This window comes from Sturnus vulgaris, chromosome 1 (assembly GCF_052056855.1).
Source record: "Sturnus vulgaris isolate bStuVul1 chromosome 1, bStuVul1.hap1, whole genome shotgun sequence".
Lineage (NCBI taxonomy): Eukaryota > Metazoa > Chordata > Aves > Passeriformes > Sturnidae > Sturnus > Sturnus vulgaris.
The window spans coordinates 87,111,071-87,125,746 of NC_142243.1; the positions used below are offsets into that span (position 1 = coordinate 87,111,071).

Sequence of the window (14,676 nt, forward strand, 5' to 3'; positions counted from 1 at the left end):
GCTACAAAGCTCTGTGTCTGGCTCTAGTGTCTGCCACAGCCATAGGGGTCTGGGCATGGCTATAGGGGCCCATGCATGGCAATGGACTCTGGCCAAAGGGGCTGTGTGGGGCCATGAAATAAAGGGTGAGACCCTGTGGCCACAGCCTCACAGCTCCCCAGGTGATGCAGGGTCCCTGTCTGTGTGGGGCAGGATGGCGGATGCAGTGCTGGCAGCGCTGGGGGCGGCAGCCCCCTTCCTGCGGCCAGGGGAACGGGAGCGGCTGGCAGCGCAGACCAGACCCTTCGACCCGCGCAGCGAGTGCTTCGTCCCCCACCCCCGGGAGGAGTTCGTTCGGGGACGGGTGACGGGGCGGCAAGGAGGGGAGGCCACCGTCCAGACTGAGCTGGGAGAGGTGGGCAACTGGGGGATGGGAGAGTGAGGGGAGGGGCACAAGGGGCCATGCGGGGCAAAGGATTAATGGGGGTGAGGATTAATGGAGGGAGGGGTTAAGGATGGGAAGGGTTGATGGCAGGTGGGGGCATAGGGGGTGACTGGTGGGGGAAAGGAGGGGGGATTGGGCATCATGGGGGGTGAGGTGCTGGTGGGAAGTAGGGGGTGAAGAGTTAAGGATGGAGGAATTAGTGGGATTAAATTAATGGGGGAAGGGTTAAAGGAGGGAGGAGGGTTGAAGGTTTGTGGGGGGAGCAAACGGAGAAGGGGGAAACCAGGCTAATAGTGGTGGGGCCCCTGACCCATTGAAGACTCCTAACCAATGGGGGGTACCCCCCAACCCATGGAAGGAATCCTACCAACAGAGCACCCCCCTACCCCACAGGGCACCCCTGAAGCTATGGATACCTCCCAACCCCCACCCTCATGTCTCCCCATTCCCCCCCAGACAGTGACGGTGAAGGAAGCTGACATTCACCAGCAGAACCCCCCCAAATTTGACAAGATCGAGGATATGGCGATGCTGACCTTCCTCCATGAGCCTGCTGTCCTCTACAACCTCAAGGAGCGCTACGCCTCTTGGTTGATCTATGTGAGCCTTCTCACAAGCCCCTGGGGCATCTGGGAAGTACGCAGGGCCTTCCCCACAGCCTATGGGGTGGATAGAAACTAGAGATCCTTCTCTAAAGCTCTTGGGATATCTAGAACCAGATGGGCCTTCTAGAAAGTCTGTGGGCCACCTAAAGCCTGGTATGACTTTCTCACAGACTTTGCGACACCTAGAACCTGATGGCCCTTCTCCAGCTCCCTTAGGCCATCCAGACCCAAGATATCCCATTTTTGGATTGCGTCAGCCACCAAGACCTGAGATGTTGCATCCCCTGACCCCTTTGGCCACCCAAATCTGAGATGTCACTTCAATAGCCCCCTTGACGGGACATAATATGACCCCAGAGCCCTTGGCCCACTGACAATTGAGATGTTCCATCTCTGCAAGTTGTGGGCCACCCAGATCCAAGATGTCTCTCTCCTGCCTCTTTTTGAACAACTAAAATCAGGACATCCTATGACCACATCCCTTGGGCCACTTAGACCTAGGATGTGGCACCCCACCTAGACCTGGTGAGGTGGCACCTCCTAGCTCTGACCCACCTGCCCTTGTCTCCAGACTTACTCAGGGCTCTTCTGTGTGACTGTCAACCCCTACAAGTGGTTGCCTGTCTACAATGCTGAGGTGGTGGCTGCCTATCGGGGAAAGAAACGGAGTGAAGCTCCACCCCACATCTTCTCCATCTCTGACAATGCCTACCAGAACATGCTGACAGGTAAGGATGTCCTGTGAGGACATCAAAATAGAAGATCCCACTCCAAAAAATGGCTTCCAACTTAGAACTGGTTCTCACCTGGGAGGATGGAGAACCTCAGCCTCAACCCCAAAACCCCAAGCGTGTTTCTCAACTTCATCCCACCTGACTCCTCTCTTTTCTTGGCAGACCGAGAGAACCAGTCCATCCTCATCACGTAAGATCCTGCTTTGTCCAACCCTGCCCCATAGCAGTGGGGTGGAAGGAAGGACCCACCAGGCTGTTGTCCAATATCTCACTGTTGCCCTCCCAGCGGAGAATCCGGAGCGGGGAAGACAGTCAACACCAAGAGGGTTATCCAATATTTTGCCAGCATTGCTGCCATTGGTGACCGCAAGAAGGAGGTGACCAATACCAGCAAGGTGAGTGCCTCAGTCCATGTACCCTTGGCAAAAAGTATACCCCAGTGTCCACATCCAGCATTGTCCCACCCCATCCAGGGCACCCTAGAGGACCAGATCATCCAGGCCAACCCTGCTTTGGAAGCCTTTGGCAACGCCAAGACCCTCCGCAATGACAACTCATCCCGATTTGTGAGTGACGGGGGTGGGTTCTATGAGGAAGGGTCTATGAGGAAGGAGCAGTTTGTAGTACAGAATCTATGGTGTGGGATCTGCTGCATGAAGGCAGCCACCTCCACCTCCTGCCACTACTTTCCCAGGGGAAGTTCATCCGGATCCATTTTGGGGCCACTGGGAAGTTGGCATCAGCTGACATTGAGACCTGTAAGTGGGCTGAGAGCCCAATAAGAGGATGTCTTGTAGTCATTCATCCATCCATCCATGGACTTATCTATCCATGGATTTATTCATCCATCGTAGGGCTCATCCATGTATGGACTCCTCCATCCACCCATAAACATCATCCATCCACCCAGGAACTCCATTCCTCCCTCCCTTCATCCAGTCACCTCTTCATCTCCATCTCCTTATCCCACCATCCACTTGACCCTCCATCTCCTTGTGTCTACCTCCATCCCTTCTTGCCTGCCTCTCCTCCACTCATGTCCATCCCTTCATCTGTCTTCATAGTTGATGGATTCATCATCTCATTCCATTATCCATCTGACCTTCCATTTTTCTCTCTTCTTCCCTCAATTTCCTCATCCCACCATCCAGATACCCCTCTTTACCATCTCCTCATCCTACCATCCATCTCTCCATATTTCAATCCATCTCCTCACCCCAACCTCCATCTTCCTTCTCTCTCTATCCACCTCAGACCTCCTGGAGAAGTCCCGTGTCATTTTCCAGCTGAAGGCTGAGAGGAACTACCACATCTTTTACCAGATCCTCTCCAACAAGAAGCCAGAATTGCTGGGTGAGTAGGGCTCTTGGCTCTGAGTCTTCTACTTCCTCTCCTCCAATTCTCTGCTCCTTCCCGGGGCAGTTGAGGATGATTTAGGGCTGTTTAGCCAGTGCAAATGCTCAGTTTTCTTCTCTATCCTGGGCCCACGGAGCAGAGATGCTTCTCATCACGAACAACCCCTATGACTACAGTTATGTCTCCCAAGGAGAGGTGACTGTGGCCTCCATCGATGACTCTGAAGAGCTGTTGGCAACCGACGTAAGTGGTGGGTGGGGCAGGTGGACATCCCCATGATGAATTGAAGTGCCAGGTGGATGGCTGAGATAGTAGAAGATGGATGGGTGGAGGAGAGAAGAAACACAGGGATGAGAGGTAAAGGAGGAAGAGTGGAAGATGGGGGATTGGGATGATGTAGGGTGAGGGACAGAAGGTAGGACAGGAGGCAGAGGGTGGAGATGAAAACATATGGGGGAGTATTTAGGTGGACAGATGTGTCCATGGATGAGAAAGTCCTCAAACAGATGGATGAGTCCATTAATCCATGGATGGAGTTAATGGTGAATTGATGAGTGCATGGATCGATGAGTCCATAAATGGATGAGTGGATGGATGGATGGATGGATGGATGGAAGGATGGATGGATAGTTGGGTGGATGGATCCATGGCTAGAAGAGTACATGGATAGGTGAATGGATGTAGTCCTCAGAGAGATGGATGGATCCATGGATGGACAGATAGATCAATGGATATATGAGTCCTCGGATGGATGGATGGATGGATGGATGGATGGATGGATGGATGGATGAATCCATGATGGGTTAGTCCATGGGTGGATGAATCCATGACGGATGAAGGAGTTGATGAGCTGGAAGGGTGGAGGGACACAAATGGTAGCCAGCAGAGAGCCATGACGACAGCTGGTGGCAAGGCCCTCTCCTACCCCATTCCATCTACCACCCAGAGCGCTTTTGATGTCCTGGGCTTCACAGCTGAGGAGAAAGCTGGTGTCTACAAGCTGACAGGCGCCATCATGCACTTTGGCAACATGAAATTCAAGCAGAAACAACGGGAAGAGCAGGCAGAACCAGATGGTACTGAAGGTGAGTGGGTACAGGATGACATCAGTCTTGGGGTCACCAGGCTAGGTGGAATCTGACAGCATGTCTTCTTCTTGACATTCGGCAGATGCTGACAAGTCAGCCTACTTGATGGGGCTGAACTCAGCTGACCTTCTCAAGGGGTTGTGTCACCCTCGTGTGAAGGTGGGCAATGAATATGTCACCAAGGGGCAGAATGTCCAGCAGGTGTACTACTCCATTGGGGCCTTGGCCAAGGCTGTATATGAGAAGATGTTTAACTGGATGGTGGTGAGGATCAACAACTCTCTGGACACCAAGCAGCCAAGGCAGTACTTCATTGGTGTGCTGGACATCGCTGGATTTGAGATCTTTGATGTGAGGACTGAGGGGGTGGCAGGGTATTTGTCCTCGTGGGGTTGAGTTGATCCAGTTGGGTGTTGAGATAATCTTCTGAAGCTTCATGTTGACTTTTTCTGGAAACTTGACCTCTTTGGGCCTTGTGTTGATCCTCCTGAGTGTTGAGTTGACCTCATTGATACTACTGGGCATTCTGTTGACTTATTTGGGTCTCAGGTTCACCTATGGGTCATTCTGTTGACCCTGTTAGGTGTTGAGCTGATCCAGTTAACCCATTGGTCATCTCCTCTCTCCTTCCCCAGTTCAACAGCTTCGAGCAGCTCTGCATCAACTTCACCAATGAGAAGCTGCAACAGTTTTTCAACCACCACATGTTCGTGCTGGAGCAGGAGGAATACAAGAAGGAGGGCATTGAGTGGGAGTTCATTGACTTTGGCATGGACCTCCAGGCCTGCATTGACCTCATTGAGAAGGTACCACATCCCTCAGGGTCTTGTGGAGGGTGAAGGGACTTTTAGGGAAGGGCCTTTTCAGTTGGAGCCTGCCAGGGACCCCAAAGTTGGTCAGCTGGGTTGTGCTTGATGTCCTCCACCACCACTTTTCTTCCTAGCCCATGGGGATCATGTCCATCCTGGAGGAGGAGTGCATGTTTCCCAAGGCTTCGGACATGACCTTCAAGGCCAAGCTCTTTGATAATCACCTGGGCAAGTCGGCCAACTTTGGGAAGCCACGGAACGTCAAGGGGAAGCCAGAGGCCCATTTCTCTCTCATCCACTATGCTGGCACAGTGGACTACAACATCATTGGGTGGCTGGAGAAGAACAAGGACCCCCTCAATGAGACAGTGGTGGGGCTCTACCAGAAATCAGCCCTGAAGCTCTTGGCCAACCTCTTCTCCAACTACGCTGGGGCAGATGCTGGTGGGTGAATGTATAGTGGGCTGATGGAGCAATGAGTTGATGGAGAAGAATACTATCACCCTATTTCCTGTGTTACCCTACCCCTCTTCTCCCCAGGTGGTGATGGAGGGAAGGGGAAAGGAGCTAAGAAGAAAGGTTCCTCCTTTCAGACTGTCTCAGCCCTGCATCGGGTGAGGGACCTACATAGTGGATCCAGTGTGGGGCAGTAGGAGGACAACCTCCTGAGTGGTGGATCACCCCTTCAGACCCACAGACCCTCTCTTGCTCTCATTAGTCAGCTTCTTCCCTCCTCCCTCTTCAACAGGAGAACCTCAACAAGCTGATGGCCAACCTCAAGACCACTCATCCTCACTTTGTCCGCTGCATCATCCCCAATGAGCGGAAGGAGCCTGGTGAGCAAAGGGCAGGGAAAAAGGGTGGAAGATGTGGCTTGTGGCTAACACCACCCTTCTAACCCACTGCCAGGTGTGATGGACAACCCCCTGGTAATGCACCAGCTCCGCTGCAATGGAGTGCTAGAGGGCATCCGCATCTGCCGCAAGGGCTTCCCCAACCGCATTCTCTATGGCGACTTCCGCCAGCGGTAGGCACAGTGATATGGGGAGGTGGTGGATAACCCAACTGGGGCTGACCTCAGGGTTTTCATGTCATCTCTCGTCACCAGGTATCGCATCTTGAACCCTGCTGCCATCCCTGAGGGGCAGTTCATTGACAGCCGCAAGGGTGCCGAAAAGCTCCTGGGATCCATTGACATTGACCACAACCAGTACAAATTTGGACACACCAAGGTAAGGGCACTTGTCTCTCCATGGTCCTACCACCCATGGTCACATCACTTATGTGTCCACCTGCCTATCCACCCCACCGAGCAATGGTGATCCATTGCTTCATCGCCCTAACAACCCATCCATCTGTCCACTAACTCTTCCCAACCAATCCACCCTCTCACTTGCCTCCTTCCTCCATCAGGTCTTCTTCAAAGCTGGGCTGCTGGGACTTCTGGAGGAGATGCGGGACGAGCGCCTCTCCCGCATCATCACCCGCATTCAGGCTCAGGCCCGAGGGCAGCTCATGCGCATTGAGTTCAAGAAGATCCTGGAGCGCCGGTGAGAGGGGAAGGATTTTTCTCCTTAAGAAGGGACCTCTGGTGGGTCACCAGATTTGTGGTATAGTGGCATCTGTGTCACCATTCTAGGGACTCACTGCTGGTGATCCAGTGGAACATCAGGGCCTTCATGGGGGTGAAGAACTGGCCTTGGATGAAGCTCTACTTCAAGATCAAGCCCTTATTGAAGAGTGCTGAGACGGAGAAGGAGATGCAGGTGGGAGGAGGTGATGAGGCGAGCAGCTTGGGATCCAAAATGGGCTGGGTAGGGTTGATGGATAGAGGGGATTGGATGTAGCTCCTGGTCTCCTGGGCTTTGCTTCAGAACATGAAAGAAGAGTTTGGGCGGTTGAAGGAGGCCCTGGAGAAGTCAGAGACCCGGCGCAAGGAGCTGGAGGAGAAGATGGTCTCCATGCTGCAGGAGAAGAATGACCTTCAGCTCCAAGTGCAGGCTGTGAGTGAGACTGACCCCCAAAATCATGTCAGGGGGATGACCAGCACCCCTCCAGGGCCACTCTATTTCACCTACCACTCCAACACAGGAGCAGGACAACCTCAATGATGCTGAGGAGCGCTGTGACCAGCTGATAAAGAACAAAATCCAGTTGGAGGCCAAGGTGAAGGAGTTGACAGAGCGACTGGAGGATGAGGAAGAGATGAACGCAGAGCTGACAGCTAGGAAGAGGAAGCTGGAGGATGAGTGTTCGGAGCTCAAAAAGGATATTGATGATCTAGAGCTGACTCTGGCCAAGGTGGAGAAAGAGAAACATGCCACTGAGAACAAGGTGAGAGTGGAGACAGGCCTTGACCTTAAGTTGTGGGGATTTGGGTCAATACAACCTGGTTGTATTAGGTTGAGGAGATTCCAGGCTAGTTGATCTGGGCTACATGAAGACTCAACATCCTTTGGGTTCTCTACCATTGCAGTGGCTTAATTAGCCAAGGACAACAGCAGTGTCACCCAGCTTTGCTCTACCTCTGGTACGAAGCTGGAGGCCTAGTGTTTCTCTTCCTCAGGTCAAGAACCTCACAGAGGAGATGGCTGGGCTGGATGAAACCATTGCCAAGCTAACAAAGGAAAAGAAGGCCCTGCAAGAATCTCACCAGCAGACGCTGGATGACCTACAGGCAGAGGAAGATAAAGTCAACACCTTGACAAAGGCCAAACTCAAGATGGAACAGCAAGTGGATGACGTGAGTGTAGTCTAGTCCCACCATGGGTAATGGTGAGGAGCTTTCTGGGGCATATATGATAACTGAGGTTTCCCCCATTTCCATGTTAACCACACAGCTTGAAGGCTCCCTGGAACAGGAGAAGAAGGTCCGGATGGACTTGGAACGGGCCAAAAGGAAGCTGGAAGGTGACTTGAAGCTGACCCAGGAGAACATCATGGACCTAGAGAATGACAAGCAGCAGCTGGAGGAGAAGCTCAAGAAGTAAAGATTGACCTCTTTCCCCAGTCTAAACTGGCAGGGGGCAAGGGCAGGGACCTCACTGCTGACTGCTTTCATTTGCAGGAAAGAGTTTGAGATCAACCAGCAGAACAGCAAGATTGAGGATGAGCAGGCTCTGGCTCTGCAGCTCCAGAAGAAGCTGAAAGAGCTGCAGGTGAGGGATCTATTCTCTGCTTATTTGGGCTGGACTGGAGAGCCTCTGGCTGGTTGGGTTGAGGTGAAGAGTCTTTATCTGGTTAGGATGAGTTTAGGAGTTTCCAGTTGGTTGACAAATGTTCAGATGTCTGGGATGAGCTGAAGAATTTTCAGCTTATTGGGGTGATTTGGGTTGAAAAGTCTCCAGCTCAATTGGTTGAGGAGAGTGGAGGAGTTGGGTGGAACCAAGCCTGCTGACAGCAACTTCATCCCTGGAGCACAGGCGCGGATTGAGGAGCTGGAGGAGGAGTTGGAAGCAGAAAGGACAGGCAGAGCCAAGGTGGAGAAGCTGCGCTCAGACCTGTCACGGGAGCTGGAGGAGATCAGTGAGCGGCTGGAGGAGGCAGGTGGTGTCACATCAGTGCAGATCGAGCTCAACAAGAAGCGGGAGGCAGAGTTCCAGAAGATGCGGCGGGATCTGGAGGAGGCCACGCTGCAGCACGAGGCTACGGCTGCTGCACTGCGCAAGAAGCATGCTGACAGCGTGGCCGAGCTCAGTGAACAGATCGACAACTTACAGCGCGTCAAGCAGAAGCTGGAGAAGGAGAAGAGCGACCTCAAGCTGGAGCTGGATGATCTCAGCTCCAACATGGAGCAACTGATAAAGGCCAAGGTAGAAAGAGGCCAAGGTGGACATCTTATCTCCACCATGGGCATCATTCTCCTGCTTCATTCCTTCCCTCCATACTTTCCTCCTCCAAGGTGGGCATGGAGAAGATCTCTCGCACCATGGAGGACCAGGCAGCTGAACACCGGGCCAAACTGGAGGAGACACAACGGATCCTCAATGACACCAGCACCCAACGGGCCAAGCTCCAGACTGAGAATGGTGGGAACCCTGACCCACCATACCCCTCACCCCACATCCTCAGCCCCTACCCCACATCTTCAATCCCTGCCACACCCTTGACAACCTGCTCTACCTCTGCAGGAGAGCTGTCCCGCCAGCTGGAGGAAAAGGAGGCCCTTGTCTCTCAATTAACTAGGGGTAAGCAGTCATACACCCAGCAGATGGAGGACTTGAAGAGGCAGCTGGAAGAGGAGATGAAGGTGAGGTTTGTGGGGTGGCTGATAGGGTCTCCAGAAGGGCCACAAGGCAAGGTGTCCTTCACCCTCATGGTGGTAGCACCAAATGGAAGTCAAGTTCAGGCCAGTTAATTGAGGTGGTTGCATCTAAGACTGGTTGAGTTGGGTTGCATTCGTCTAACAGGTGAGAGGTTGCGCTAAGCAGGTCAGTTCCGAAGCAGTTGGGTTAGCTACAGGCAGTTGGGTGGCACTGGATGAGGGGAAGTCAAACTGTACCAGACTAGAGATACCCATCTTTAGATCTCTCTGGGTTTAGATGTGCAGAATTTGGTTGGGATGATCTACAGAAGGTTTGGCTAAGAAATATCAGTGCTTACTGAGCTTGAGGACCTACACATAGCTCAAGTTCACCTTCTCCTTGCCTCTCCGTCCCAGGCCAAGAATGCACTGGCCCATGCCCTCCAGTCAGCCCGGCATGACTGTGACCTTCTGAGGGAGCAGTATGAGGAGGAGACAGAGGCCAAAGCTGAGCTCCAGCGCTCACTCTCCAAGGCCAATTCTGAGGTGGCACAGTGGAGGACCAAGTATGAGACAGATGCCATCCAGCGCACTGAGGAGCTGGAGGAGGCCAAGTGAGTCATCTCCCCACAAAGGGAGCTTCTATGGGGCAGGGGAGAGTGGAGACTCTTCCACAGTACAAGGAATGTATAGGAATCTGGAGATGGTAGAGGAGATCCAGAGCAGAACCTCAGCCAACCAGTGGGTGGAAGAAGGTTTGAGTTGACCCATTTGGTCCATGGGTCACCTCAGCCAGGTTTCCTCCCATGGCAGGAAGAAGCTGGCCCAGCGGCTGCAGGAGGCTGAGGAAGCAGTGGAGGCGGTCAATGCCAAGTGTTCTTCCCTGGAGAAAACCAAGCACCGGCTGCAGAATGAGATTGAGGACCTGATGGCAGATGTGGAGCGGTCAAATGCAGCAGCTGCTGCATTGGACAAGAAGCAGAGAAACTTTGACAAGGTGGGAGGACATAGGTGTGAGACAGGAGCAGATGGGAGACATGGGAACAGAGGGTGACCCCTTGCTTTGCTCCAGATCTTGTCTGAGTGGAAGCAGAAGTTTGAAGAGTCACAGATGGAGCTGGAGGCATCGCAGAAAGAGGCTAGGTCCCTCAGCACTGAGCTCTTCAAGCTGAAGAATGCCTATGAGGAGTCACTTGAGCACCTGGAGACATTCAAAAGGGAGAACAAGAACCTGCAAGGTGAGACCGTGGTATTTCCCCTGCCCATCTTGTTCTCCACCACTTTCCAAGTCTGATGAGATCTTATCTGAGCAGAGGAGATCTCGGACCTGACGGAGCAGCTGGGTGGCAGCCACAAGACCATCCACGAACTGGAGAAGGTCCGGAAGCAGCTGGATGCTGAGAAACTGGAGCTCCAAGCTGCACTGGAAGAGGCTGAGGTGGGCCAAATCACATCCCTGTGAGGCCCTCATTTGTCCTAGTCTTCTGTGTGGCCCTCTAATTTCTCTCTGTCTCCACCAGGCCTCTCTGGAGCATGAGGAGGGAAAGATCCTGAGGGCCCAACTGGAGTTCAATCAGATCAAGGCAGACTACGAGCGCAAACTGGCCGAGAAGGATGAGGAGATGGAACAGGCCAAGCGCAACCACCTGCGGGTGGTGGACTCACTGCAGACCTCGCTGGACGCTGAGACCCGGAGCCGCAACGAGGCCCTGAGGCTGAAGAAGAAGATGGAGGGTGACCTCAATGAGATGGAGATTCAGCTCAGCCATGCCAACCGTGTGGCTGCTGAGGCTCAGTCCCACCTGAAAGGAGCCCAGGCTCACCTCAAGGTGGGATCACCCACTTCTAAGGAGGCCTCTCTAACCCCTTGGAGCTGCTGGCTGATGTCCATGCTATTTATCCCAACAGGACACCCAACTGCAGCTGGATGATGTGGTAAGAGCCAATGAAGACCTGAAAGAGAATATTGCCATCGTGGAAAGGAGAAATAACCTTCTGCAGTCAGAGCTGGAGGAGATGCAGGCAGTGGTGGAACAGACTGAGAGGGCTCGCAAGTTGGCTGAGCAGGAGCTGATTGAGGCCAGTGAGAGGGTCCAGCTTCTCCACTCACAGGTGAGACCTCACATACCTTCAAGGAGAGAGGTCACCTCCATCCACGAGTGTGAGCTTCTAATGGGTTGAGTTCCCAAGATCTCCAGATCCTTTAAGCCTGCAGAGTTGGCAGGGAATAGGGAGGCATTAAGTACTGGGGGGGTTGAAGAAGGATGGGTCAGCAGTTCAACAGACACATCCTGAGATCCTCTCCTGTAACTCTAGAACACCAGCCTCATCAACCAGAAGAAGAAAATGGAGGCTGACATCTCCCAGCTGCAGACAGAGGTGGAAGAGGCTATCCAGGAGTGCAGGAATGCTGAGGAGAAGGCCAAGAAAGCCATCACTGATGTGAGTGCCATGGTAGGACGAACATCTAAGACACCTTCCACTGGAGGGTGATGGAGAGCATACTTTGGTCCTCCTTCTCTGCTTGCTTCTCTCCTTGGGCAGGCGGCCATGATGGCAGAGGAGCTGAAGAAGGAGCAGGACACCAGCGCCCATCTGGAGCGCATGAAGAAGAACATGGAGCAGACCATCAAGGACCTGCAGATGAGATTGGATGAGGCTGAGCAGTTGGCCCTCAAAGGGGGCAAGAAGCAGCTGCAGAAGCTGGAGGCTCGTGTGCGGGAGCTGGAGAATGAGCTGGAGGCTGAGCAGAAGCGCAATGCTGAGAGCATTAAGGGTCTCCGCAAGTCTGAGCGTCGTGTCAAGGAGCTCAGCTACCAGGTGGGGCTCCTGGGCTAGCCCAGGACCACTCCTGCCCCTGTTGCCCTAGGGTCTCATATCTCATGCTATACATGACCTAGAATATGGTTGTCCTGCTGGCCAGAGAGATACAAGCTGTCTAGACTCAATACTAGACCACCCACTGCCTCTATGTCTGATATTGTAGTGGGACCCAGAACATGGTCTGGGTCATGAGCCACCCACGTCACCTCTTGGTGTCCCAGGATCCATGGCGTCTTTGCAGGATCCAGAACCTGAGGGGGGACCTCATCAGGGCAAAGAAGACATCCTACTTCTTGCTCCCAGAGCTAAGGCCACCCACAGATCTAGAGAAGCTCCACTTCACTCCCCAGGACTATCATTAACTGTCTCCTGACCCTTGTAGCTTGGGTGGTGATTCAAAAAGCAGGCAGGGTTAGGTCACAATCCATGTGTGTCTCACCCTACAGACGGAAGAGGACCGTAAAAATATGGTCCGGCTCCAGGACCTCGTGGACAAGCTCCAGCTGAAGGTTAAGGCCTACAAGCGACAGGCAGAGGAGGCGGTGAGCATTAGGCTTTCAGCCGTGTGACACCCCCCAGCAGGGGACAGCGTGGGTTTAGGATGTGGGAGAGGATGTGGGGAGTAGCTGGTGACCTTGAGATGACGGTCAAGGGGTGGGGTGTCAGGGGGTGAGGAGGGTGGGTTGCTGATGGGATTGAGATATTATGGTTGGATGTGGGAAGGAAGGAAGGAAGGGAGGGAGGGAGGGAGGGAGGGAGGGAGGAAGGAAGGAAGGAAGGAAGGAAGGAAGGAAGGAAGGAAGGAAGGAAGGAAGGAAGGAAGGAAGGAAGGAAGGAAGGAAGGAAGGAAGGAAGGAAGGAAGGAAGGAAGGAAGGAAGGAAGGAAGGAAGGAAGGAAGGAAGGAAGGAAGGAAGGAAGGAAGGAAGGAAGGACAGAGGGCTTGAAGTTCATGTGGGTGAAGGATGGAGGATGGATGGATGGATGGATGGATGGATGGATGGATGGATGGATGGATAGGTGAATGGATCATTAAGTAGATGGTTTGGGTGGTTCAAAAATGGGATACCTGAAGAACCAAGTGGTTCTATTCTGGACCAGACGGAGCAATAAGAAAGTCAGATATATGGAGAGAAGGTGGGGACAGAGCTGTGTGGGAGCCTCACTGGTATCCCTTCCCCCTCAGGAGGAGCAGGCCAACACCAACCTGGCCAAGTTCCGCAAGGTGCAGCATGAGCTGGATGAGGCAGAGGAGCGTGCCGACATTGCCGAGTCCCAGGTCAACAAGCTGCGGGCCAAGAGCCGTGACATTGGAGCCAAGGTGAGACTTTACCCTGCCCACAGGTGCCTCATAGGCCACCCCATGGATGCCCCAAAACAGCCCCTTTTTCTCGTTCTTCATCAGAAGGGACTCAATGAAGAGTGAAGCTCTGGATCGTCAAGTATGCTACCTGAACTCGCAGCTGTCCCACTTAGACTTCCACATGCCCAACTCCCCCTAGTCCCTCAAGCTTGGTCAGCAAATAAAAAGCATTGAGCAGCAGCAGTTTGTGTGGGGTTGGGCTTGTGTTGGGAGGGTGGGGTAACCCCATTGTATAGCACCTGTAATATGGATGGAGCCCATACAAGGTTCTAGTAAATCTGAAATTTAAGAAGAAATTTATGGAAAGTGGAAAAATGGACAGGCCATGTGGGAGTGTTATTGAAGCAATGTCAGAGTCTTCAGGGATGCAGTGAGGAAGGCCAAAGCCCCCTTGGAATTGAATCTGACAAGGAATATCAAGGACAACAAAGGCTTCTACAGGTATATCAGCAGCAAAAGGAAGATTAGGGAAAACATGAGGCCACTGCTGAATCAGATGAGAGAGTATCTCTATGGAGAAAGACCTGGGATTCTTGGTGGATGACAAGTCGACTATGGGCTGGTGGTGCGTCCTCAGGCCCAGGAGGGCCAATAGTGTCCTGGGGTGCATCAGGAAGTGTGCGACCAGCAGGTCGAAAGAGATGATCCTGCCCCTATATTCAGCTATAGTGAGGCCACATCTGCAGTACTGTGGTCCCAGTTCTAGGCTCCACAGCACAAGAAAGACAAGGAGTTACTGGAGAGGGTCCAGCAAACACCACAAAGATGATCTGGAATCTGGAGCATGTCTCCAGGGAAAGAGACTGAGGGAGCTGGGCCAGAGTCTAGAGAAGACTCAGAAGGGATCTCATCAATGCATCTCAAAAGGGGGTGTCCAGAGGATAGTGCCAGACCTTTCAGTGGTGCCCAGAGACAGGACAAGAACCAATGACCATAAACTAAAACACAAGAGGTTCCACCTCAGCATGAGGAAGAACTTCTTTACATTGAGGGTGGCAGAGCATGTGGACCTGGTGCACCTCACAGGATGGTGCAACCCACACCACAGTGCAGTATGATTTCACTTATGGGGTGTACCTTGACTTCAAACTCTCATACAGGGTATCTCAACCTGCCTCACACCAATCCATGTCTGTGTGTGGGAAGAGATGTGTCTGGGGCACACACAGGACTGGGGAGAGCATCCCCAGGAGGTGGGGGGCAGCATCTGGTACCTCTACATGTGGCACAGAG

At 53.1% G+C, this 14,676-nt stretch overlaps 1 protein-coding gene across 1 annotated transcript; it reads left to right on the forward strand.

Moving 5' to 3' along the window:
* The first annotated feature begins 193 nt into the window (after window positions 1–193).
* On the forward strand, window positions 194–13,506 carry LOC106850771 (myosin-6). The gene is made up of 38 exons (XM_088171214.1): window positions 194–394; window positions 881–1,024; window positions 1,601–1,757; window positions 1,926–1,953; window positions 2,050–2,158; window positions 2,237–2,329; window positions 2,458–2,521; window positions 3,018–3,116; window positions 3,259–3,362; window positions 4,066–4,204; window positions 4,290–4,558; window positions 4,843–5,013; window positions 5,151–5,460; window positions 5,557–5,630; window positions 5,765–5,852; window positions 5,926–6,043; window positions 6,125–6,248; window positions 6,430–6,566; window positions 6,656–6,782; window positions 6,891–7,019; window positions 7,108–7,350; window positions 7,583–7,759; window positions 7,857–8,002; window positions 8,084–8,174; window positions 8,439–8,828; window positions 8,918–9,044; window positions 9,147–9,265; window positions 9,677–9,873; window positions 10,073–10,256; window positions 10,332–10,497; window positions 10,573–10,697; window positions 10,780–11,088; window positions 11,168–11,371; window positions 11,576–11,701; window positions 11,804–12,079; window positions 12,529–12,624; window positions 13,267–13,401; window positions 13,486–13,506. Exons 1-38 carry the CDS (start codon window positions 194–196, stop codon window positions 13,504–13,506), a joined length of 5,817 nt encoding a protein of 1,938 aa, XP_088027340.1.
* Window positions 13,507–14,676: the final 1,170 nt, after the last annotated feature.